The sequence below is a fragment of the Varroa jacobsoni genome, unplaced genomic scaffold, assembly GCF_002532875.2.
Source record: "Varroa jacobsoni isolate VJ856 unplaced genomic scaffold, vjacob_1.0 scaffold_217, whole genome shotgun sequence".
In the NCBI taxonomy this organism is placed as follows: Eukaryota; Metazoa; Arthropoda; class Arachnida; order Mesostigmata; family Varroidae; genus Varroa; species Varroa jacobsoni.
The window spans coordinates 119,336-147,062 of record NW_019213119.1 but is presented as its reverse complement, the minus strand read 5'-3'; the positions used below and the strand labels follow the sequence as shown (position 1 = coordinate 147,062).

Here is a 27,727-nt window from a genome sequence, read left to right as displayed (position 1 = left end):
CCTCAGGCAAAGCGCAGCGCTCCCTCTCCCCACTGCGGCGCTCTGACTCGGAGAAAGATATATATATAATAGAATAATAATATATATATTTAAAGGCAGCCCACATGATTCGTTCATGAATTTTAGTCTGTAACAAAAAATTGAGCTGACACTATGGAGTACAGACAACTAAGCTTAGCTTCGTTTTTTTCGTTTTTCTTTTGTTTATTATGGGCAATAATTAGTTCCTTGTAATAATACTGCTCATGATGATGATAGTGGTAGCATCTGACGAAGAGGCTGAAGATCAAACGGCAGCTCCATCTGGGTATGGCAACGATGAAGGAAGGGGCGGTGGACAAGACAATGAAGGCTACCTCGACATGGGAGCATATTCCGGTCAAAACGGAGCTTTTGGGTGGTATGCAGGACATCCCGTCGGAAGATACTAATGCGGTGATAATCATGATAATAACAAAGATGAAGACACATAGTGGACGTGTTGTATTGCAATTTAAGAATAAGAGCACATTCATAGTCAAGCAAGGTACACAAGGAAATGATTGACAATATAATCTAACGTATACAATAGAATCGATAGTTCTTTTGAGTGACCTTGGGCTAACCCTGTAATAATGTCTGGAAGTTTTAGGCTGCCCAAGACCACAAACATAAAAGAGTAAAGGCTGTTTTTTGGAGCATTGATTTATACTATAGGAAACCAGAAAGTAAAAGGTAGTAGAACACCGTCTACAAACGGCTGATTTTTGGCCACAGCAGCTGAAATAAAAGGAACATATATTTAGAAATTTCGCGCATTATTTATCTTTGCACTTAATAAGCAAACATGGCTGCTAACCGTCCTGTGAAGCATGCCGAATTTAAAAATAAGTATAAAAGTCATAGCAATAACGCTTAACTTAATAAAAAAGTATTTTTATTGTTTCTTTTTTAAACTGATCCTACATATGCACTAAAAGTTTCGAATTGACTAAATGCTTAGGATTCGTTTACGAAAAAATATCAGTGCTTGAATATAATGATATCAATTAAAAAGATTACCATGACTGTAATCTGATCATGATTGAATCATGCTGAAATCAGGACTGAAACCTTCCATGAACGTTCGTTTCGTTCAGGGGTTAACATATTTAGCGCGCTAGGGCAGTCGATATCAAGGCGTCACATCATCGGTATATAATATAGCTAGATCGGTACGTAACTTAATTTTAGTGCTTTTACCTCTACTATTATTTGGTAGTCCAGTTTTTTAGTCAACAGAGTGATGCATGTTAAGCATAGATTCTCTTGGAAACCCTGTTCAATTTGTCGCAGCAATAATTATACAGTAGATCCACACGGCGAACGTGTAAGCTCATTCTTCCATTTGCGGGTGGCGCATATATACCTCTAAAATGAATAATATTTTTTACGAATAAAGGCGATTTTCTCGTGGAAATAGCAGAGAACACGTTAAATTCGTATTAACATATAGTACAATTGGTACACGATGCGATTTACTTAAATACTAATAAAGACAAACGGAAAATAAAGAAAACAGCTTAGGATCATAAGCTGGATATCAAAGGTTAGTTACGGTGCGACTTTTTTTTATAAAAGTGGTAGTGACCGTAATTGCTTTGTTGAAACCATCGCTCAAAATGTTTTTAGATTTTCTCTTTGTAAGGATGCTTAAAAAAGGTCTCAAATCCTAGATATGAATTTGCCACAGACACCCAAAGATTCAGCTTCCATATGGCATGGCATTTTTCGTAAAAGGTAAATCAAACATTTTCTCGTAAGCGCATGAAGCAATTATTCGAGCAGCGTATTGTCAAACACATTTTAGTTTAATCGTTATCTTATGTAGCAAGACAATGCAATATATACCTAATTATTGTACACTAATAAAAGTTGTTTGATATCTGTCATATTTTTTATTGAATCTTAATTAGTGAAATTATTGCTTTTCTTGAATCCTTGAGTCGTTGTTCAAAAATACTAATAAAGTAGATAGCATCTATTAGTAGTTAATTCATCAATTTTAAAACCGACAGCTGCTGAACTTTTTGTACGTAGCATTGCTGTGATAGATTAATGTTTAATTACTTCTTGATAAGCCAACAAGCTGCTATATATTAAAGTGGTTGATTAGACAGACATTTCTGTTGGCATCATATAGACGAAACAGTGGTACAATTATGGAACTGGTAGAGGAATTTGTACGAAAATTTGGGTCGGATCATGATACTAGCGATATCTCTATCTACACATGAATATTCACGGACATACCGCAGCCAAAAGCAAACTTAATACAAATAGTTGGTACCATGCAACATTACAGATTTCTCCTGTTGCATCGTACAATTTGTCTTTGAACACCTTAAGCTCATAGGCGGTGATGATTACTAGATAATGCAGTTTTAAGCTAAGAACCCCCCGCGGGTAGCAGGCAATAGAAAACAGAGTATAAATCTAAGCAGTAATTTAATTTAATTCAAACGTGAATCTATCACGTAGATGAAAATAGCTTCGGCTGTGGCTGTAGTAAGTCTAATGAAAAGGCTGCCATTCGTTTAACCACAGTAAAACAGTTAAAGGTTTCTTTTCTAGCTCATATATTACGTTCTATGAAATATTAGAATTCGAAAGTATTTTTGTTGTTATAAATTCTAGCAGGAATACCGACATTGAGTAAGCGTTCAGCAAAAAATATCTTTGGTGCAACCTTCCATGAGTATAGTATTTGCATATAAACTCGCTTTGAATTAAGGAATAATTGGAAATGCCGAATTCAGCGCGCGGAATCATCAAATATCTGTCCTGTACGTAATTTCATAAAATCACGCATCCTTTTTCCAGTTAGCGTTCGTATCTAAGCATTTATGTTGGTAGCGTGCAGTAGTAGTCACTTACTGCCAACGGATAAAGCTAGGTAGGATTCGAGATTATGAGCCAATACTCAGTTGGATGAATGGTCAGATTTTTCTTCTCGAAATTAAACTTTTCGCTTTTGAGGGGGTTTCGCATAATAGGGTTTATTATGCACACAGACGAAACATAATTATGGAAAGACGGAACACATCTTCCTAGCACTAACATTTTAAACCAAGAAAAATATGCTTGATTCATACATTTTTCGTTATAAATAAACTACGGAACACTTTGTGAAACGCTTATCAATAGAATATTCATAGTATAGCTAGTATCTGTCAGCTGCACTTATAAAGTAGAGGAGTATATATTTTTCGAAGAATTATTACATTAATTACCTTTTCTGCTCTTTTAAAAAACATGTATGAGAACCAAGTACTCTCTTTCATACACTGTCTAGCAAATGCATGCAGGCCCTTTTCTCTGGTTTTAGCGCGTTCGCATCGAAGGCAACCGGAAATAGGAAGCTTATTTCTAGCAGATGATTCATGTCTATGTCAAACTCCTAACAACGATGTACATGAAAAAAAGTATTGCTGCACTCCGTTTCACTTAATTAAATGAATACTATTATCTGCTTGTATTACTGAACGAGTAAATATTTTTTGTTTTTAACAAGAATTAATTATAGTTGCTTACAGCGGGAATGTAAGATCACATTGCTTTTCAATTATCGTATAATTACTCTATTAAAAAATAGAAAGTAAAAGGAGCTTTCCGATAAATATAAGTACGTACCGTCTGACCCATGTTTATCTGTCGTTATACCGAGTGTAGACTACATATTGAACATTCGAACTGAATGAGCTTTAACGCCAGCCTAAAACCATTACGGAAATGTAGTATAGTGTATTATATGCATATTCCGAATTCTCTCTTCAAATAATTGCAATTAAGCATTCCAGTAAGGGGTAAGACATTTAGGAGAATGTATGCTCTACCATGCAAAAACTAGCGACCGTGTTACTAGAGAATCGATTGAATTGGAGACTGTTTGTTTGGGTATCGTTCTGGTCCATCGGTTCATTGTTTGTTGACGCCCTATAAGATTATCGAAAGGCAGTGGAGTTTTCAGAAATAGTTATTCTTATTAGTATTATTATCCTTGAACTGCTGATTCGAACTTTGCACGAAAGAAAATCAATTTTTTATCATTTATTCCTAAATGGCCTTCTATTGTAGCATTAAATATTACGCTTTTGTTTTGGACAAGCCATCTGGATCGATCCTCACCGGCTTTAGGTAGCCTCCGGGGCAGCCTCACGATGACCTATTTTTTTAGACCATGATTCGGCGAATTAAAGTAGGTTTTAGCAATAGTCAACCAACACGATTTTCCGCAGCAAATACATTGATGCCAGTGTGGCGTGATGTAACGTGCCGATAACCAAAAATCGGTCGCCCTAGCTGAATACTCATTCAACTAAATGTATATTTACGCGCCACACTCACACACACACGTTTACGAGAAGATTTAAATCACTAAATGAGACTATCCCTCTATATTTTTTTTTTAACATTACTCGTATGCTCCCATTCCTTCGATAAAGCATTCCGTTATACTAACGTTAACGTCGCCTACATAAGAATTTCCAAAATTACATTAACAATTTATATTGTTGGTACATTACCTGACTACGTCTAAAATAAAGTTTCATAAGACATGCTCTAATAATTAGAAACCACTTTGCTTGGAAAAACAACACATTTAACAATTTGATGGTTTTCGTTGATTACCATTTCTTTAGGGCTCAGTTCACTGATGTAAACATGATATGGTCATTGATAAATATTTATGCCCAATTTGTAATTTCAACATCAATTGTCAGGCCACGATCATAGTAAAATCTGTATACAAAATACTGTCACGGCAAGATATATTGCTATTAAGAGCAACCGAACGCTGACCCTGTCCTCTCTTAGGCTCGATTGGAAATAATAATGCTGCTATTCGGAATATGGGGTTATTTACTGTATGAGTTTTCATAAAATCGATTGAAAAATAGAATGCTATTGACAAAAGTAAAAATCTATTGTGGTCAGGGCTTTAGCTAATTAATAGAACTAATAGAAATAATACACAAATTAGTATATATAAATTGATGATTAACCCTGTCCTCTCTTAGCATCGATTGGAAATTATAATGTCGCTATTCGGAACATGGGGTTATTTACTGTACGAGTTTTCATGAAATCGATTGAAAAAGAGAATGCTATTGACAAAAGTAAAAATCTATTGTGGTCAGGGCTTTAGCTAATTAATAGATCTAATAAACAAATTACTATATATAAATTGACGATTAAATTAATGATTAAATTAATAGAACTAATAGACAAATTAGTATATAATTAATAGAACTAATAGGCAAATTAGTATATATAAATTAATAATTAATTATACCTATTATAGGTAGACGCAATAGAGTTTAGAGATCGATTTATTCACTACTTCAATTTAGCTAATTAACAGAACTAATAGACAAATTAGTATATATAAATTAACGATTAACTATACCTATTAATGATTAAGCTATATAAATTAATGATTAATTATACAATGAATAATTATACCTATTATAGGCAGACGCAATAGAGTTTAGAGATCGATTTATTCACTTTAGAGATCGATTTATTCGCTACTTCTACTTTTTTCTATGAAGTTCACCTTCTTAAAAGGTGAAGATTAACTTAGGTCGGCCGAGGTATCGCCGGGGAGGGGCCATTGTCGCTTTTCACCGTTAACAAGCTGTTCACCATTAACTTTAATTAATTTGCGAAAACGAAACAGCTAGATTAACGTATGACACGACCCAATTATATTACAAAAACGACCCAATTATATTGAAACGCTCAAACATTGCCCTTACTACTTGTTCGGTGTATATTTGTAGCTTTTATTTTTTACGAATTTAATGTAAAAATATTGCATATTTAAAATATATACAATAGAAACAGCGCTTGGGCAACAACTTTACGTGGTCCGATTCACCGTTTCTAAGCTTCACATAACGGACTCACAAGCTTTGGTTACCGCTGCTTTATCACAGTAAACAGAACTCATAGGTAATTGACTTCTGGGCTTCAGCAATTTCACTCGGTAAATGAGATCGACATCTTGTCGCTTTCCTCGTCTGGCCCAATATCTTCAATCTCGATAGGCTTCCAATTAATCGGTCGAGTTAGTTTATTTTCTTGCTGTTGGCTTGAACTCATACGAGTGTCAATCTCAACTAAACTTCTGTTATCTCTCGTTTCAGCAGATGCCTGGACGTCAGCTCTCATTTGATTTGACCGTAAGGCTAAAGAGACATGCTTGAGAGGCGCCCGCAACTCAAGTACACCCTCGTGGGGGTTCAGGTTAGCCTTAATTTGATTCAGTTGAATTGCCTCATCAAGACGTTGCGAGTATTTCCATCGTGGTGAGGTATAATGACAGCTACCGCCATGAGTCTTTAACCTGTTGTTGTCAACAGCACAAACAGTCACCATACGTGTTGATTCATCGAGCTCGATGTTAAAATCATCGGAACTTTCCAGGTCGAACGGAAGTTGCAGTCGACCATAATACTCGCTGGATTTGTCGTCTAGTGTCCATTGAATTATCTCAGGCGCTCTGTTGACTTTTGAAACATCATCGCGAACCGCTGAAGCCATACGTAATTGGTCCAATGACAAAAGTTTACTAAAGCCTTCAATCATAGTATCCAATCTTCGCTCCGCTGGTGTATAATTGCATTTGTGCAACGTCTCACAATCGCTGCCATACTGGAAACGGCGCACGGGTTTTGACTCATTATTACACGGGTTTAGTTTCGATCGACGCCAAATAACAGACTTCATATCCGCCAAGCTGCGATGATTATGGCCGTCTTGGTGCCTACAGCAACGGCTACCACCGCGTATTGGCCCACCAGAGAACACCTCGGCCTCCCAAGGCTGTAAAACGCTCACAAACATTCTACGTTTGCTGGTTTGTGTTTTCAAGTTAATGAACGACCACTGGTATTCCTAAACCTGGCGTTACTTCAAATGCACTTCACGAACCAGATTCTTCGACATACGTCTGCTAAATGAGTACCTAATTCCTTTAGCAGATGAGTGTTTCACAATTCTACAATGGAGAGCTACTTAGTGCGCTCTTTTATATCCACGGTGGCGCCACCTAGTCGGTGCTGAAGATATCTCGTATCGCCTCGAAGCAACTCGCACGGCGTAGAATGTTCGATATCATTCTCCCAGATGCTATTGCGCGCATTAGTTAGCAGGCGAAGCCAACTGACAGAACTGGTAAGTGTTCGCCAGCTACAAACTAATCCTCATGCGAAGGAATAAAGGAATGCTAAAACTAAGCAGTGATCCACTTTACCAATCATAATTTTATAATTATCTGTTATTTTTGTTAGGTAATTACACAAATAACTCACATAGCAGTTTCAAAATATACAAGCGTTGTCAGTCATCATATATGAATATATTCAGTTGATAATTAGCTGGAATTTATCTTAAATTGATTCGCACCACCTGCTTGTGAATTTCACGATACAGTTCCCGGACTGAGTTTTCAGACAAAATAATTCATATTAAATATTTCTGTATCCATACGTATATTAAATTAAAAAGGACATATACTGCATAGCCTGTGCGAATAAAGAGAGTTGTTCTTGTTTATGTTAATTTGAATCAGTTAGACTTTAAATTAAAAAAAAAGATGAGTTCAGTTAAAATTGACCAGGCTACTGCATTTCTAAATAGTATGAGCTATGTCCAGGGGACGACAGCCTTCAATTCTATAAAACGGCGCTATCTGATCGAAGGTTTTAGCTACGTATAAATAATAATTCTCGTGTTTGCAAGATGGGAAAAACGGACTTATTGAGCTGTTGGCTTTGTGAACGCAGCGGTTTGAACGGTCGAAAGATACGAGGGTCTTTGCTTTGAGCCCTCCTAGTTACTCAGGTATTATACGTATTATTCGAATAAGGAAGTTCTCAATAAGCACTTACATTTAACTACCGGAGTATTTTAGATTCTCATTCAGGTTGATCTGTAGTCAGGCTGGCTGTATGAAAAGCTTGATGTCTAGGTGCCACACAAATTGACGCAAAACAATTTACTTGATGCATTTCCATCTGCGAGAGTTTACAAAAATGCAGCAAAATCCATTCGTTTCTAAAATTGTTGACCATGGATAATAAAAGTCGGTCACATACGACAATGTATAAATATGAAAAAGCGCGCTTTACAATCTGTGGCAGAGCTAAGACTGACGCCAAGGAATGTTATGCTATCTGTTTATTGGGATTGGAAAGGGCTCGCGCACTGAGTTGCTGCCGTCCGGCAAAACAACTGATTCGGGTTTCTATCGTCACAAAAGAAGCCAGAAGATCATCGACCAAAATGACACTTATTTAGTTTAGTAATATGATTTTAATATATGGTTTAAAACTTGGCAATACGTTTTCGAGAAACTAATATATATATATACGTACATAATTTTTTTTTACTTCTTTATTTATGCACGTCCTATATTATATACTACATTCATTCAATGTACGCAGATGATGTAAACATATACGAGAGTCGACAAATACGATGGCAACTTGTTGTCGCGTGATATCCTAAACGAGCTTTAAGTGTGAAGCAAGAGATCAGACTTAAAACTTCGAAAAACACGTTATTCTACGCTTTTAACACGGATTTATCAATCACGCACATTCTATTGACGAACTCAATTCCTAAACGGTGGGAGGTATCCATTATCGAGCAATCACTATAACAGCTAATCTAAAATACACAGGGTACTATTTAATTACTTTAACACGATTAACACTCCGCTTTAATAGGACAGTATGATCATTGGTTTTAAAAGACCATATTTTGTATGTCAAGCTATTTAAGATCCTGGATATTCATGGCACATGCAGCATCTTTGTGGCACTCAGGTCTACAACCCTTTCGGAAGTTGGAAATGCGTACACAAGACACGCTTTCTTTAAATGTCAATGTAAGGGAAGCACCTAGGAATTTGTCAATTTGCGATAGCTTCAAAGCCGTTAACAAATGAACGTTTGAATGTATCAGAAACCACCCACCGAGTCTGAAAACATCAATGTTCAACACAATTGAGACAACTACTAAATCTGGCAATAGTACTGGTGTGAAATATTCAAATTAGCAACATAGTCAAAAAAATGGTGTGTAGACGATTTATTCTTATAGGAATCCTCTTGTGTGCTGCGCGGGTAGTCACCAAACAGTATGTGAAAGTTTCAAAATTATCTTTCGCATCCGTGCGCCATTAAAATAAATCCTTAAATAAAATATACCATTATTATCATGATTGAAGAAAAAGTTAGTGAGTTCAGCAAAAAGCGTTGACATAATATATGCAATACAAACACAATATATATAATACAAAAAATGTATAATAGTCAAACACAAAAAACTATCAATTATATTTATTTTCAATTCGTGTAAACATATACTAGGTAAGCGGTAATTGCGAGAAACCCCAGTATCTTTAATTCTAGGACAAAACGAAAGGTATATGGGTGAATAGAGGTCTAATTTGCCTCCAAGACGTGCCCACACCAGAAGACCATGTATTTTTTATACAACGACACAACATGAGCTAATATATCTAGATATTTCATATAACCGTGTTGCATAGTTACGCCTACGGTTTAAATATAATAAATAATACACAGCTTGTATTGAAATTTGATTTAAAATGTAATAATATTGTCGTAAAGTAGGGCACTTTAGTACTTATATTACGGCGCCGTAGGCATGATTTTTACATTAATTGTTCTATCGCGTGTATTCTAATGTATTTCCATATTTAAAATGAAAATTATTTCAGTGGCATAGAAAAATTCAAATAATACGTCGGTATAAAGTATTACACTGCTAACTTTTTGCTTTGCTTTAAATTATTTGATAGGGTTCCCATGCTATTCTTCTATCGGTCGGCTAATAGACGGTTTTTTCGGCGAATAAAGTAGGTATACGAAAGGAGCATTAATTGCTAGATTCAACTGGGCAGCTTGAGAGGAATGAAAGCCTGTCTTTACCTTCCCATTGCGTTTAAAAAATTTTTAGTAAAGTCCGCCTTCTCCGATCTCATTAAATCATCTGAGGTGCTCATATATAAAATTTTTGGGAAATTAATCATTTCCCTTGCATAGAGGACCGCCGAAGGGAATCGTATGTCATCCATCAGAAATTAGCGTTTTTCCAGTGAGGGAATATAGAAGAAAGTGAGATATGCGGCAATTAGGTCAGCTTACTTAAGCTGGAGTGCAGTTAATTTAGAGCCGTCCAGAGAAAGGTTTTGCTAAGCGAAATGGGTATATAAAACGTACTGATAATAAAATTCAAATACAGCCAAATTACTTTCTGATTAGCTAATACGAACTGCCGAGAATAAAGCATTTATGCAGCCGTTCGTACAAAGTACGTACATGCACCTACTTATACTACAACGAAGACAACAGCTTGTAGTTTTTTTTTTATCAGGACTGTTTTATTGATATATCTCTTTTTTCAATGCCCAGCAATTTTCCCCTCGAGTGACAGCCTTGGCAGAAAAAAACACAAGCTGAGCAGGGTGGCCTTGACCCTTGTAAATCAACACTGAACTGATACCTGCTTCTTCTGTCTTTCGGCTGATTATTGGCTATGATATACCATGCTTACGATCTGATAGACCTCGCCGGTCCCCTAAACGGTGCGTCATTTTTTCCTTAAATAGGAATGATACGTGCTGGATTTGGTCACCACATCGGTACTAGATGGGCGAGCAAATTACGTTATCATTGATAAATATGTGATCTCAAGCTAAACTCTACCTAACGTTTTCGGCTAGATATACAACAGGTTCGTTTTCCTGCAGCCTTCATTTACGGGTTCGTCAGCTGAAAAGTGCAGGGATATACTAAATTGGCGACAAATAAATACTTCAAGTTGGTAACCATCTACACTTTGTTGATGCTAGAAAACATCAACTAGCATTCTATGTACTACGTATCACTAAACAGTGAACGAAATTATGAATATCGTTTCACGCGAGAATGCATACAATTTACGCATTCGGGCTCCTTGCAAAACCTAGTGAGACCAGACGGAGTAATAAATACGGCAACAATCAAGTCAAAACAGTACGACCATTCGAATAATGTAGAGACTGAATAATGGCTTTTCGTGGACAAATAGCTAAAGCTAGCATTGCCCAAAAGTATTTAATCACACTAAAAACATATAAAGCCACACATTAAATAGATAACTGCATGAAATGCTGCCGCATTTCGAAATTCGGGATACCTTGTCTCACCTTGCAAAGCACAACTGCTCATAGAGCAGTTACAAACATAGGTAATCTTGCTTGAATACATTACCATCCTTTATGTTTAGAGAGTTTTTTTTTAATTAAATCATATTTAGTGGATCTCCTTCGCACAGTTGGTGGTTATCTTTTTGCTGGTGCAGATACCGGCATCTCCCTGTAGGTATATATCACACTATGTGTGACTAAATGAAAAAAAATTATCGAGCAATGTTAATTGAATATTATCACTTGGGTAATGGGTAATGTGTAATTGTATTTGCTAGAACTCGTTTACATGTCGCGTGAATGTGTGCAACTCGTTCCGACTGATATCGTACCACCGCACAAAGATTATTTGATTTCTAGTAACTCAAATATTATATGTATTTTTTTATTTATTACATATCGCTCTACCCGCAATGTCTTAAAAACCTTGAGTTCTTGCCGCAAGGTTTCCTTATTAAACTGTTGATTATTTAGATAAAATAATACATTATTCTTTTCAGAGCATTTAGGCGGTTCTCCATTGCTTGTCAGCAATGAAATGACCCGATCTCACACGCTGTTTCAGGTATCCGCTAGTATCACCAGATTTTGCCATTCGATTATTATTTTTCTGTGAAATTAGTAACGAGGCAAGAAAGGGGTAATTTTACTGAGCTTGACCAAGCACAATACCGTACACCGGTATGCAATTGAGTTATACGACATTCCCTCGCCCTTTCGTTCTATCTCCCTCAAGATACGCACAGTTGATCTGCATGTGCTGTAATTCTTAAACTAGATCGCAATTAAGTACTGAAGCAGTCTGAAGATCGGCTATCGAATCAATCCAAATAAGATTTTTGCTTTTGAATAAATTGTGCAGCATCACTTAACCACAAAGCAGCTCGAACGTACCCAGCAAACGAGCTTCAGCACTTAATTTTTCGGACATCTATGCTTTTCACTGCTCATAATTATGGCCACCCATTTGAATAGATATATTTAATTGTTGTTCTGGCTCGAATAATTTTGCTGCTTTACTACATGTTATGTAGTAAGGATATGCATACTACACAAATGCGATTGTCAAAGAAATTTTATAGTCGTAGTAACATCATGTGCGATGGCGAACAAGGAATTGACCTGGTAACATCAACATAAGCTAGACGAGCCTTTCTGTATATCTAACGAACTTCATATACATATATGTATTGCCTAGCAATACCACCAATAGTTGATACTGCGTTTGTCTGTTCTCAAATAAGTGATAAAATAATAAAACAGAACAAAGTAAAAGCAAGTACTAAACGGCATTGTTTTGCCGTAGGCATCTAAAAATGTACGAAGATTTGAACAAGAATAATAGTCGACTGAGCTGACAGTCAGAAATAATGGCTTGTAAGCTCACTAAGCGTTCAATATTACAAAAAAAGCTAACTATGGCCAAATACTTAAGAAGCAAAGGTATCATTATTTATACATGAGTAGAATTTTGCACTTATTTTTTTCACACCCCGGCTCAAGCGAATATCGCTTGCTGGGTGTGCCAAGCCTAGAGTAATCATACAGTCAGCAAAGTCCAACTTAAAGAGATCTAGCTGGATCACAAAACGCAGTGTCGAACACATAAAAACTCTGGTACTGCCTACACTTGTATCGCACACATTATGAACACGTATGCTATTCGTTCGTCTCTACCTCTTTCGGCCTCGAATCACCCGTCTTCAAGATAGCATCAAGTTTACTTCTTATCCTCCTTGTTATCGCTCAGCTTAATTATGACGTTACCTCAGAATCTGCTACGATACCTCAAGGCCTCATGTCCACAGACTTAAACACACCCAGGAACGAACTGGAACACTTATAAAGCCGTACAGACACGCACAAACACACATACACACACTTACATTCATAAATTAGCGATCACTCCAGCTAGGTTTTTCTGTCCTTCACCCTATTGTCTTTGATTTACAAGTCTCTTTTTTGATGGATATTTGTCTAGCTTTAGCTTTATCTTTCATAGCTCAGCTGCCGACCACCTAATTTGAATTACTACGAGTGACAGATCTTTTCGGTCATTTCTCGAAGCGGTTCAAGCTCTTTTTCGCTGATCAGATGGAATTCATCGGTGAAGTAGTAGAAATGTTTGTAGCACGTGTTGACATGTGCCTCGGCGCCAATGGCGACGATCTTGTCAAAATGGTGAATATAAACATGAACAAACACGCGAAACAGTCGAGTTAGGATTTTCTTGCACGTCTTCTCGAAGCTCTTTGGAAATGGGGTGTCCGCCGAAGTCGGAAACAGCTCCTCGTTGTTAATCTGCGATTCAATCCAGTCCATTAGCAGGGAGATATACTGACGTGCTGGTAAAGCCTGTGGCTTCTTGTAGCGATCCTTATCGCACCACAGATACTCGAACCGTGCACCTAAAATGAACATTGAAACACATAATGAATAAACAGCAAAATCAACAGGTTTCAACTTATAGGCTAACCAAAATGGGAATGTATGTATATCAAATCCGTGTATCTTGTGTATTGCAATAGGAGTTCATAGCCCCATATCCAGAACTTTACATGGGCTGCACAAACAACAAACTAAACGTAAACACACTACGCACATTTCTAATCGACCGATCGACTCATACAGATATTTTGCCATACAATCAATCACATTGAAAGTGAAAATAAATATTCAGTGTATGCATGCGAAATATGGACTGAAAAAAATCTACGTGCACACTTTAGTCCCATTACCAATGATTTTTTGTTATAAGTATTAAGTAAACAATACGCTTATCATTATTACACTTAGTTTTATACTAAGTGTAATAATGATAAGTGTACACCAAAGTACTATCTATTATATTTGAGATACAATTAGCTTCAAATTTTGATTAAGTGAATAAATGAATGCATTTCTGCTAACAAAGGACACAGCCTCAAAATGATAAAAATTATACATTTATACAGAGCAGATGTCCTGTTATATGCAAATTAATGATCTGCTAATATGTTAATATCGCAAACTTCAACAATTTGTTTATTTGCTAGGCCTATTAAAATAAACACAATATATATTTAAGTATAATTTAACGCTCGTCGTTCAAAAAAATATTTTTCACACTAAGCGATATATCATGGTCATACAAACCTCCACTCATGGTCGGACAACTGGTTTCCGTACAGAAATCTGTCACTGTCCCATAAATGAGGTTGATTCGGTTAAAAAAGTCAACTACATGAACTGCCAGCCAGTCGTGGTATGAATCACCTGCTGGCAAACGAACTGCTTCGCGGAGATTCAGGCCGGAGTTTAGCGATGCCTGTGCCTATTGTATAAAGTTCAGCAAAAGGACGAAACAAATTATGAAAAGACTATCCTGGATAAAAACGAATGCTACACACACCTATGGGCACACCAAGCAAACTGCGTGTCCTCACTTCTTCTAAAAAATTAGATGTCAATTCGAATGATTTATAGAACTACGCTGCTTGTAATACTTACAATGAACCTGGAAGACATTATTTATAAATATTTATATGAGACAATTTAGGTTTACCTAAAGAGTAGAATACGCACATTTTAACGGAGTAATCTAGATTATATAGCATTATACAGTAAGAAAAGGTGTGTGTTCAACCTATTAAAGATATAAATAAACGTATCACATATCAAGTGGCAAAATTGTGATCATGTTAACGATTTTACCGACTTCAATGTAAATCACCTATTATTAGACGAGGAGAAAGGTGTGAACATTCAAAACACAGACACGTAACATTTTATGCTATGCTAATATTACCAAGGTCTCGAGTTATTAGTTCACGCGTTAATACCTCAATAATTATAATTGATATGCACGTGAATTATGGCATAATAGTGACCTTATCTTTGAGCAAAAACTGTATGGAAGTCGATTACTAATTGGTTACAATGTAAGAGTGAAATCTCTATTCCTGTCTTACTCAATGCAATAAAACCACCTGCTTGTGCAGCGAATGCTTCAGTGTTCCAGGCACAAACTTCTTCTTCGGCTTGAATGTCTTTTCCTTGTGAAAGAACTTAGACAATTCCGCTATGGCAGCCATCTCTTTGATTTGATGTAATTAATAGGATATTGCTATAGGTGCTTCAATAATTTGACGATCGTCAAGCGACCTAGTTTTCGTAAGACCTTGAAGAAGCAAGGGTTGAACTAGCTAGAAGCTCAGCTCAAAGCTGAGCTTATCAAGTCAGCGCGTCTATCTGAAATACGAAGCAAACGAAAAGAAGGCAAATCTTTATTATTACATATTATCTTTTATCGAAATAAAATTAGCTAGGGAAATGAAAGCGTTCCTTGGCATTTTACTATAAAACGAAAGATACAGATAGCTGTTGAGATTCTTATGCCAATATTTATGCCTTGATAAGACATCTTAGCCAGCAGATTAGTCATTTTGTAGTTACGATATGTGCATAAGCAGACCTTCTTTGTAGGTTGAGATATCTATCGCATATCGTGTCATTAGAAAACAATAGAGGATACAGTAGAATTGAGACGAGCAGTGAACATATTTACGCGCTTAGGATGTATGTGAAGCACATTTGAGTTGACCTTATCTATACGTGTTATGCATCTTACTATGTTTGAAAGAAAAAAAATTATAAAAGGCCGAGGTTATCAACATCGAAATTGCGCTGAGAACTCTTGTGATTTTTCCCATTGAGCCGCTTCAGTTGATGACATATAAGCGAAACCGTCCCCTCTAAAGAATTTTTTTCGATGATAACGCGATTACTAGCGTTGACGTGGCATGCCTGTTCCCTTAAGCCAACATTTTCTGATACCATTCTATAACCTTTGAATTATGACTGGCAACCTCATATGGTTCATACAAGGAAAAAGCATTAGCTACAACATTGTGGCACGATGCTATTCTGTTTGTGTGAGGGTTTTATGGTTTACATTTTTTACAGTGTTTTTTCGTGCCCAGCTTGCATAAAATAATGCTTAGAGCCCTTAATACATTACACAATACAAAGAGCAGTATCAAAATTGAACGCTGAATTTTAAAATTACAAAAACAATTTGACATGAAACCAGCTCAATCCACAAGTTCTATCCTGTTCTTCTAGCAGATCTTGTTCTTCGTCTTGAGGACGGTTATTGAAGCCTGCTCTATTGTAACAGGTTATTATTGGAACCCTATATTTGTAAGCCTGCTGTAGCGCCTGTATAATTGGATGAATCGTTACTTATGCCACCCGGACGAAGAGTCGTAAATCCCCACCTTCAAACATATGTTTCACCCTAAGTTTTAAATATTAGCGAATATAGCCGACAGCGCAGTGCAAGCGTTTTGCGGTATCCACATCTAAACTGAATTTATTACGATAATAATGCACACGAAGATAAAACGGGGGCTTGCAGATATACTTTATACTTAAAATCCACATAAAGACATCGGAGAATCATAATTTTGTAGGGTACGCAACACACTGAATTTCTGAGAAAGGCATAGCTTATATATATATATATATGTACATATATATCGGGAGGCGTGTCTAAATAAAGAACTTGTTTTAAGCTTTGTTTCTAAAACTGTATCTGAACATTAACATATATTTCAACAAAATGTTGTGCCTGTACTATGCTATGTTATTTTTTTTAGTAAAACCACCATCGACCTCGATTAGAGCTTGTGTTCGGTGTGCAAGTCATTCGCCATTTCTAATATATTTCGTTAATCCGTAAATTTTCAATAATAACCGTGCGTAAAGGGTATTCTTAAGTGTAAACCTGTTAGGGTGCCGCTCAAATAAGCTATATAAAAAGATCCAACAAAATTAAATTTTAGGCTGTAGCAAGCCAACTATTTCAAAAATGCAAGATCTCGAAACGGCAGTAAGTCCAAATACGCAGAAAAAAGTCTCGAAAAATTCTAAAATGATTAACCGTGGAGTTTATATAAGTGACCCGATTGGCAGTTGGTATTCTCCTCTCTAAAACGACTGTGAGTTTCTGTAGCGAAAACTTAAATGTCCCAAAGATAGTTTTTTGAGCCATTTTAGTTTATTTTCGAACTTTCTAATTTAAACTATATTGAGGAATTTCTGATTTGCCTCACATAAGTTTTCTTCGAATTTTGAAAACCGGGTTCCTTTAATACCATAAGTAGCAAATTAATGCACGCATGTTACATCAAACAGCTGGCAAAATTTTCCCCAGTTTAAACGCATTACCATATACATATATATACACCATACAGTATGGAGTATAGGATTTACCAATCGCTTTCTAAAAGACTTAGAATAACTGTGACCGTGTCCTAACACGCTGGCATAGCGACTGCCCTTTGAAAGCTCGCGCAAGTGGTTGTCTGGATGAAACCAATCGACACTCAGCGTCGTATCATTGTTAGTCAGTAATAAATCAAGAACCCCTGTCGAATAACTTTGGCTGGTACCTGGCAGCATCATGATACCCTTTTGTCCACACACTAAGTGTAGTCAAGTGTGAGTCTCAATGGCGCGGTCGTTTAACACAGCTCAACTGTAAGGCAGAGTTCTGTTGCCAGTAAGCTATTTGCATAGGCGACGGCAGTGCAATTTTCTTAAAGGGAACGAACTCTCTGAGGGCTCTGTAGAATCGAGGTGAAGTGCCATTGGCAATATAAGAATAATAATAATCATAGTGAACGCTCTGAAAATATATATAAACATCTGCAACAGCGGTTCAGCGAACTTTCAGCCAAAAATAATTAAAACATAAAAGTGTTAATAAATACACGCAGTTTCTATCAAAGCAGTCTCCTCGTATAGATGCACAGATTTTTCCTGGCAATATGTCATCTTTTCACCTACTTTTGTCTACTAATAAGACCACGGTTCAATTATTTTGTTAATATATTAGTTCCAGTCATAATAACACAGGTATATTAGGCCCTACTATATCACGCCCCTTGCAAACACACAGACTTTATCCTCTGAAATACAGAAAGAAAGATAAACCAATTCATTTCACTCACTTGAAAAATGCTACCGCCAGAAAATGTTTTTCGAGATTTCTAAAATGTTTTTCGGCTCGACGATAATGGAGTGTTAACGTTTCAGCCTGCAGTGTCAATCATTATCTATCTATTATTACTTATCTAGGGTATATATTTAATTCCTTTCACTATTTTGATTAATACACTGTGGCAAATGTGCCCAGGCTAAGATCTATGTATAAGTCAAAAACGATTATGAATGAATGACTTAAATTATATAGGACTCATGAGAGAGCTTGAAAATTAGTTTTTATCTAAGGCGACGATTTAGATCGTCGAAACCAGAATAAACAAAATGGCCTGCCCGTAAAGCTATATGTATCCATCAAAAACAAAAAAAAAAACATTCTTCCCGCTGTGTGATACAAAAGCATGCCAAAATAAGCGAAAAATCAGCAGCATAGTTTTGAACCGTTGCAGCGTGTGCTAATAGACCAATCCAGTTTTGCTACAACTAGGTTTTTTTTGGCTGGTTTCTAATCACTAAAGTAAATAAAATTAACTAGCGTTGATACACCCCACCCTGACCGAAAACTTGAAGCATGGGAAACTCGTGTTGTACTCTCCGCCCTCTAGGCTAGCTTCGTCGGTAATGGAAAACATATGTGAATTGAGTTTTCGCGCGCAATTACCTTGAGAGGGCACGCCGTCCGTGACGGAGCCGTAAAACAGCTGCTGCGACAAACGGACTATAAAATAAATCACATCACATTTTATTGACCTTACGGCTCGCGGCGTTTTCGGTTTGTTATTGGACGAACACACAGGCACACGGCAGATGCAATACACCCTCGTGACCTCTCTAGCCGCCGCAAATGATGCGCAATACGATTGCTGTGCACTCGTCGAGTTCACAAATACGAGCCTCTGACGTGTCTACCGAAGCTCCGCGGATGTACAGCCACAAGAACAGCTGATCACATATCAGCAGTCTGAGAGATCATGAGCAAACATAAAACAAAATTGTATTCAATAAGATTGGCCGCTATAAAACTTCCTCTCTTTGGTTATGATGGGTTAGATGTCGGATTGTTCCAACATCCGAAAAAATCTTCCGACATTTAAGTAAGGTTAACGCACCGTCAACTAGTTAGAGATTAAAGATGGTCTTACGTGGAAACAAAAATTTTGGTGTTGAAGTACCACCCCATTTACAGTGGGCGCATCTCGATTAATCAATAACATCAACCTTCAGAATGAAAGCTACGTTAGTACAGAAATATCTATTGAGACGAAATCGGTTGCCTTTGTGAAGCGGTCGCCAGCGGAAGAATACAGACCATCACTTGCAATATGTGTGAGTGTGTATGTGTTAGTCGCAGCCGATCGTCCACTGTAGCGCACTCTTAAGATGGCTGGATTGCAGCACAGCAGCGGTGGTGCGGTAAGTTGAGATTATTGGGATGCCTAACGAGACTAACATCTTCTTAAATGCTCCAAGCTGTTTGTAGAACATTTCCTAAAGTTCGGCTGTGGTGTTCGCTATTTTGGTCGTGTTGAGTGCGTGTGTACTACCAGTGGATACCATATTGTCGCTTTGTTAGTAACAGCAAGTTAGCTCTGTGTTGTCTATATTGATTCATATGCTCATATCAACAGTGAGACCGTTGACAAACTGTTTAATAGGAGCGACCGAGTCTACTAATGAGCAAAGTCATTTCCTATTGTGGGTAGCTAAATCATCTTACGTATGTTATTTACTACTTTAAGATAGGTTCGACCACAAAGATACGGTCAACGGCCTAAAGGCTAACAACAGTGTATCATTGTGTGTCAGGTTGGGGACGCGCAGTAGATTCTAGAGTTTGGTAATTCGAGGGTTTGCCCTTAAACTTATGGATTATTTTATCTGCGTCTTGTTTCGTTGAACCATTGACGTGCTTGCTTTGTCGAGCTCTTCCAGTGCTATAATCTGTTGGATATACGCTGCTAACTTAGCTGAAAAAGTGATCATTTTCTTGCTGCTCAGCATAAATAACATGGTCAGAGGCGAACGTATAGATACATGAGTGACCAATGACGGATCAGCCAATGTTGCTTCGACACGTTTGCGGTCGAAACCTTTACACCGCAGTACAGTTATTACTTAAGCAATTAAGCAAGCTTCTAAGCAAGTTACCTAATATGAGGAATATATGGGCTATAGCAATTGTTCACTAGGTTGTTCATTGATTTTTTGTGGTCGAGGATGAACGTGGAAAAGGATAGATCTCGATAGCCTGTTCGCAAATACCATTGCATGTGGATTGTTATGCGTTCAGCTGTATCGCATGTCGCTGATCAGATGTTTAAAAAGATACGCTAATTGAGATTTGTTGGCTGTGACCGAAAAGGTTCTGCTAAGAAAGTCAAAATTGAGCTCATATTAAGTTGATGTAGGTATTCTTGCTATTACAATTTTATTTTTTCAATGATTGGACGGAACATGCTGATACGATAGCGAAAACTGTTTTATGAAATTTTTCGGCATTAGTTTTATATATGGCCTACAGAACAGGTTTTTTGCATCTTTTACGAAGAGTTGCCAGAGATATACACTGCCAAAGATATAATACTAATTTAATCACTTCATAGTGTATAGAGGCTTCATAATGACGTGGTAGTAGTCCAAATAATGTTGAGAAACTTGATTTATTTGAAGAACTAGTTACCCGAATTCGTAGGTTTTTTAGATAGATTATTACGTATCACTAAAAGATAAAAATCTTTCAGCTTCACTCAAAAGTAATTTTAAGTGTACCTTACTAATGGGTTATTTACGTAACTTTTCGTATCATGTTATTAGACATACCCAGTAAATTGGAAAAGCTCGGTTCGTGTTGCAATACTAATTAAAATAGAATGGAAACGTTAATTTCGTTATTTCGTATTAAATCATCAATATGTGCGATTTATCATGAAGAGAAATCCGGAACTGTATACATAAACTATAATTACAATCAATATACAAAATAATTGCGAACTGACGATGATCATTTTTGTATTTCAGGCTGCTGTAACAATGGTGGAGGAAGACGACGACTTGGAAATGCTTCGGGTTGCTGCTTTAGCCGCACTTGAAGCAAAACGACTGAAGGAGGTTCCTCGGAACAGGATTGTGCAGAGGAATAATGTTCTTGTTATTCAGCCCGCCGACGAGTTTCTTCCTCGGCTTGAACCTTCAATCAGAATCACACGGTCTCCTTCACCTAGGGTACGGCGAAAATCACCGGTGACAAGGGAACGGTCCCTTTCCCCGCGCAGACGATCGCCTTCGCCGCCGTTTTCTCGTTCACCCCGGCGATACTCACCAAGGCGATCAGCAACACCACGTGATAGAAGTCCTCGATTTCGCTCACGGACTCGAACTCGATCTAGGTCTCCACGTAATCGCTACCGCAGCCCACTGCCGTTACGAAGATCTCCACGTAGGAGTTCTAGGAGTCCTTCACCTCGCAGGTTATCTGTATCACCTAGAAGACGAAGCCCATTACGTCGCAAGAGCTCCGTCCGGCGCTCTCCAGTGAGAAGATCGCCGTTGCTGAGGACCCCTCCAAGAAGATCACCGGTTCGCAGGTCTTCACCTAGAAAGGCTGCTAATGGAGACGCGTCCAGGAGAAACAACGCAAGGCGAATTTCTCCTCCTCGAAAGCGATCTAGATCCCCTGTATATAGAAATCATCTCGTAGAACCCAAGCGTCTGTCTGACCACACGCAGAGACCGGCATCTCTTCGAAATCGGTCGGAGTCAGTTGAAAAAAGAGATCGGCTTGCGCGATTTCAGGATAATAAGCAGGAAAATGAAAGCGACGAAGATAGTTGCAATGAATCTCTGCTTGACGAAATCCTCAACGACGACGTAGACAACCAAAACCCCGCTGGCAACAGTACCGAAGCTGATACCAAAGAAAAGGAGAATATTAACGAGCCAGCGGAGGTCTCTGCGGACGATGTCAAGGAGAACAAAGGAAATGAAGAACCTGATGAAGACTGCCTTTTACTGCAAGCAGATGATGACATGGATGATCTCCTGGGCCTTGAAGAAGAAGAGACGATTGTTGCGAAACAAGCATCAAGGTCTGCATCAGTAAGAGAGAAAAAACCACTCAAGGAGCAAAAACGAACCTCTCTTAAGGAGCGAGAAGAGCGTCGGCGAGACGACAGAGCTGTCAGACGAGAAAATCGAAGACCGAACCCACCACAACGCGACCAGAATGCTAGAGATCGACCAGAACGCGACCGTCGAGAACGAAAAGAAAACAGGGATCGCCGTGAAAAAGAAATGAAAGCAGCAAAAGCTGAAAAAAGAACCGAAAAGGAAAGGGAAAGCAGACGGCACAAAGAAAAAAGCAAGGAGCCAGCTGCAAAAAAGGCTGCGAAGCCCAGCAAAGTCAAGGAGGAAGTACCAGCACCTCGAGAAGTCGAGGACAACCGAAGAACCTTTACGGTTGTGGAGGATGTTTCTTCCGAGCAACGCCAAAGATTTGAGGCTCGAAAGCGGAAGTTTGAGCAAACCGTAAGTACATCATACTCTTGTCCGTTGGGTAATATTCTTTAACAATTCTTTAACAAAAAAGAGTTATTTCTATTAAAGCTTTGTAAACTTAATTAACGAAATTTATTACGTAGTTCTATATATGAGGATACGCATTTCATATATGTATTCGTCACGAGTAGTTAGGTTTTTTGAATTGTCTAACCCAAATCATTCGTTTTCGCTATGCGTTACATTATTTTGCCGGCTAATTCGTGTCAATGTTCGTTATTTCGCAGGAAATTAAACCATCAAAAAAGGTTATTTCATTAAAGAAGGATGGAAGTGATGGCGCCAACAATGACAATGATTCCTTGGAAGAAAGTCGTTCTCGGGAACATACTGCCGTTTCGAGTAGCAGCGCCAGAAAAGGAGGAATCCAAGAAAGACTGGGTGCAAAAGAGGTGCGAAGTACAAAAGTGCGAACAAATTCTCGCGGGGAGAAGCCCAATGGCGCCGAAGTGGACGTCGTTGGTAAGTGGACTTGGAGATAGTTTAAAATGGTATTTTTTGAGCGTCTACATATCGTCTTAGTTCGAATTTCAATTCTTCATTAGTTACAGTAACGTTTGTGCAGCTCAGCTGTAACCACTATTTTAAACTATCGTGCGGTTGTGACTGGCATCTCTGTTGCTTTCCACAGCAGATACAGGCGTAAGGTTCTAAACAATCTCTTAATAGTCAATAAACAGAGCTTGTGCATGTAAAAGGTTCAGCATATTATCACGTTTTTTTGACATGGAAATATCTTCTTCTTGAAATTTGTTTACTAGTGAGTCACCAGTCATCATTTAGTAAATTCAAACCCTTTAGCAAGCAAGTTGAAACAAAGATTTTTAGTTTGCCGCAAGATTAATGAAATTTTAGCTTTTTTCATTGCAGAAGTTAAACTTCGAGAAATTTTCACTCAATCTTTAGTTTAGCATCGATTAATTTCTTCCGAAAATATGCAGTGTGGTCTCGTTTGTAGAAAATTTGTTCTTACCTTTGATTTAAATAGACCGCACATGCCCATTTTCAAAACCTCAGTTTTATCGATTGTAGTTTCTTATACTGACTACATTAATTAATCTTCGATCTTAATTATGTCGTCATTTTGGAAGATGCCTTTGAATACACTTAACCTCAAAAGTTCTATTCGAATGCTATTTCAGCGCAACGATCGATCCTCTCCCGGCTGGGGCCACCCTCGACGGCAACTCGCACAATAAATGCTTCTAACTGCGCGTTTGGTAGCGTTAAAGAGCGTATTGGTCACTTAAACAGGTTAGACTGGACACTACCTTAAACATCACCTATATTTGTATTGGTGCGTTGTAGTTTGCTGCCTTTTCGAATGTGCTGTTCTCGAGTTGTCACACATACGCTGAGATTCTAATGAAATTACAAATGACCGTTTGTATTAAAAGTAAGTGTTATGTTGAACTAGGTCCGCTGCTCTTATTCAGACCAATCCTTTTTTTGTTAATATCGTTTTCGTCTTTAGCCTAATGATATTTTCTCGGTAATATTAGTGCACCATCCTCATCACCACATCGAGGGACGTCTAGTTCTGGATTATCATCTGCTACCTCGTCTCTGTTGGGCTCATCGACAACAGATATCATCTCGTCATCAGCTTCATCATCAAAGGTCAAGTTTGAAGTTCGCAATCGAGCGACTCTCGATCCAAAACTTAAGATTCACATCAACCTTGCAGTAGTATCCTCGGGAAGCAACGGAAACAGTGGATCTGAAGGCAGTCACGGGGGTACTAGTAGCGCCAAACAGAAAAAAGTCTTCTGTGTTGAGTAAATATTTAACGTTATCCAGCATTATAGTGGGTTTAAGTAGAGTTCGTTGGACTGTCTTGTTTCGGGAAGAATCTCGGAGGGTTTTGCTGGGCTTGCAAATTGATCAGAATGTATGGGTTTGCAAACAGTTCCTGAGGAGAAAAGACAATAATTCGCTTGTCAGTTTCGCCATTAGCAGGCATTGGGGTACGTTGCGTACACCCGTTGCGTGGTTTCATTTCGATGTTACTTTTTCTAAAATTCGGGATTTTTTTCCCATTCGAGTTTACTAACTCAGGCGAAAACAAAAGGCATTCTAATCCGAAAAACCCCATTTCATCGATCTTTACATTTGTGATCGGCGTTCTGTTGCCAATACATATACTTGTATGCACTTATTCAAAGCAAGAGACACCAAAGATCAAGGGTGTAGCGGTGACCCATTCACGTGTGAAGTCATCATTGAGGTCCGGGTTTGCTTTGGTAATGAACTTCAGCCATTGAAGCTGACGCATGCAGAACAACGACGAGGATAAAGCACACTAACGGCGCAGTCTGTAGTAATAATTGGGTTCGATCGTGATTGGTTTTGCAAAATACTGTAACACTAACTTAAACAATACCAAGAACGGTCATTATGCATGAATATAGTAAGATTTGCATAAACTATTAAAAAAATATTGAAAAAATAAATCTGATCTGTTTAATAACGATGGGTTGAATGAGCTTACGTTAAGACGGGAAAAATTAGCCGTTTGGGAAAGCAGAAAAGGGTCTTTTTAACCTGGTTTTGTTAGGACAGGAGGTACAACAAAGAGATACTGATGGAAAATTTCTTACGCTATTGGTAACGAAATATAAAGGTTAGGCGAAGAAATCTGCACAAGACGACGCCACCAATATAATAGTAGAACCACCACAATAATAATAGAAAATCGTTACAGGTGGCATGGGGTAACAGAACAACATTAAATTCATCAAACAACGTGACAATTTGATGATTCTGTAAAGAGTCAGTCTCCGTGTCGTGCAATCATGTGCAATGTTCTATTTTGGTAGAAAATTGCTATTACTTCCCACTGTCGTTTTTAGATACTAAAGCTACACAACGTAATTATGATGATGATTATTATTATTATTGTTATTACGAATGCGTGAAAACTAAACGTTTTTTTCTATTTTCTAAACGTTTCGAACAACTAGTGTTTTTTCCTTTATGTGAGTGTGAGGCTGTTATCTAACGGTAAGAGTGGTGATTTCTCCGGTAATGGTGAATCGCAGGTCTGGCCCATAGAAGAATTTGTATGCGTAGTGCTAGTTTCTATATACTTGATTAACTAATGCTATTTTTGTTTTTACTTTTGTTGTCGACACGCTAATCATAGTGAATAATCCGAAACGAAAAAGATTTGCCGCATGGAGACTACTCTATAATGTTTAGTATGTGTAAAATACACAATGTAAAAATTCTTGTTATAAACAACGTTTCAATAATACATATAGTTAGGAGGAATATATACATACTACATATATATATATATATATATATATATATATCTCAACACATTTCCATACAAGATGTACAAAAGATAATAAAATCCCAACATCGTATACTATAGGTTATATCAATGTGAAATTAATACAAACGTCATTTATTAACCTATATATTTTAAGTCTTTCGTATATAGTTATATATGAAATTGTTTGGTGTTACTCTGTACATATTACACAATATGCGAAATATAACTTATTTCCCATTCGCTGTAAATATAATTGTTCATATTAGTAATTTCCAAGCGCATCTATCATATACATGATACATGTAAATTGCGCAGAAATCCTTAGTCCTGTATGTATATATATTATACATCTATATATGTATATATATGTATATATATATACATATATAGTTTTTCTTTTACATATCAAAAGCAGATCTGTGATATTTTGTAGCAGTTTCTCTTGGACAAACGTGTAAAAAATGTGAACGCTTTTATGTCTATTTGCTTTGTTAAATACTTTGAGATGTTGTTATATATGTTAACCGGTCTTTTTCAGGAACATTTTTCAGATAAAAGAGAGAAAAGCCAGGCGGAGGCTCCTGGCCGATCAACAGACAAAATAAAACGTTCATATATGCCTCAATTTGACTGCTCTATTCTTTTTGAGGGCCTTTATTCATTTAAAAAAAATTAGATTATCCATCCAGAAGATTATTTTTTCTTTTTTTCAAACTAGTTGATTTAATCTAAGCCACTGATTTTAAGCTTTTCGAAGACCTTACACTATTTGTAAATGTAGTAAACGTAATATGACTATAGCTAAGTGGGCATTTATGTAGGCGGGAAAAACTAGGGCTGCTAGAATACTATAATGTTTCAGTTAACAACTATATACTTAGCAGCGTTATCTAGATCGTGATTATTTATAGCTAATGAAGCGAATTACAGCAAATTGTTTTGAAAGTAGTGGCTAGTTTTTTTTTTTTATTAAAAACTCCAGGCGTACAGGCAGCGATTGGGAGCCATCATTATGAGTGTTTTCGTAATAGAAAACTGAAAATTGAATAACTATAACCGAACAGAATAATTACAACCCTAAAATTGAACGTGTTATCAAAAATGAGTTCTATTATAGGGTTTTGACGTCCCATTTGGGTGGCAAATATAAACCAAACGTGTCCATTTTTTTAATGTTAAAAGTTTTTTGCGATCAACATTAGTGGGAGGAAAGGATATCTTGCAACATGCATTGTTGACATTGACCGTGTCGTCTGTTTACGAAAAATGTGAAAAATTTAGGACTAAGTCCTCAATAAGTCTTTGAGGTTCATTCAGTGATTATCCTGTATTGCCAACCAAAAGAATGTGGAAAATTCTCTAAGCCATTTTGTTTAACGGATCAGCGCATTTGGTTCCGAATAATTCCTGAACTAAACCTTATATACACATATGAAAGAAGTACTGTCCAAAAGTAGAGAGATTATTTGAACATGCAAAATTTATATAAATATTATTTAATTTTACAAATTTCTCTAATGAAGTTACCAAGCAGCAGCACTGTTTGGTACCTATTGCACTTCCCTCTAAATTCACTATGAAAATATATAAGTGCACTATTCGTTTAGTTCGGTTTCGCCAGTGGGTTCTTTCACCCCGCCATTATTCCCTGCCCATTTCAG

At 37.3% G+C, this 27,727-nt stretch overlaps 2 protein-coding genes and 1 long non-coding RNA gene across 3 annotated transcripts in view; 2 read left to right on the top strand and 1 right to left on the bottom strand.

Annotated features, from left to right (window-relative positions):
* The window catches only part of LOC147753809 (uncharacterized), a 3,145-nt gene extending 2,387 nt beyond the window's left edge, over positions 1–758 (top strand). Inside the window, exon 2 of the long non-coding RNA XR_015316042.1 lies at positions 225–758. This is a non-coding gene — a long non-coding RNA (uncharacterized LOC147753809). The remainder of the gene's footprint in view (positions 1–224) is intronic.
* A 9,658-nt stretch (positions 759–10,416) lies between these two features.
* Mob3 (MOB kinase activator 3) lies at positions 10,417–19,301 on the bottom strand. Its single transcript, XM_022855595.2, has 4 exons — positions 18,894–19,301; positions 15,214–15,475; positions 14,381–14,558; positions 10,417–13,653 (listed from the first exon to the last, which is right to left on the bottom strand). The coding sequence occupies exons 2-4, from the start codon at positions 15,316–15,318 to the stop codon at positions 13,277–13,279; spliced, it is 660 nt and encodes a 219-aa protein (XP_022711330.1). The 5' UTR covers positions 15,319–15,475; positions 18,894–19,301; the 3' UTR covers positions 10,417–13,276.
* A 246-nt stretch (positions 19,302–19,547) lies between these two features.
* Positions 19,548–26,691, top strand: LOC111273706 (uncharacterized). The gene is made up of 5 exons (XM_022855593.2): positions 19,548–19,645; positions 21,251–22,756; positions 23,014–23,248; positions 23,929–24,040; positions 24,289–26,691. Exons 1-5 carry the CDS (start codon positions 19,613–19,615, stop codon positions 24,566–24,568), a joined length of 2,166 nt encoding a protein of 721 aa, XP_022711328.1. The 5' UTR covers positions 19,548–19,612; the 3' UTR covers positions 24,569–26,691.
* Positions 26,692–27,727: the final 1,036 nt, after the last annotated feature.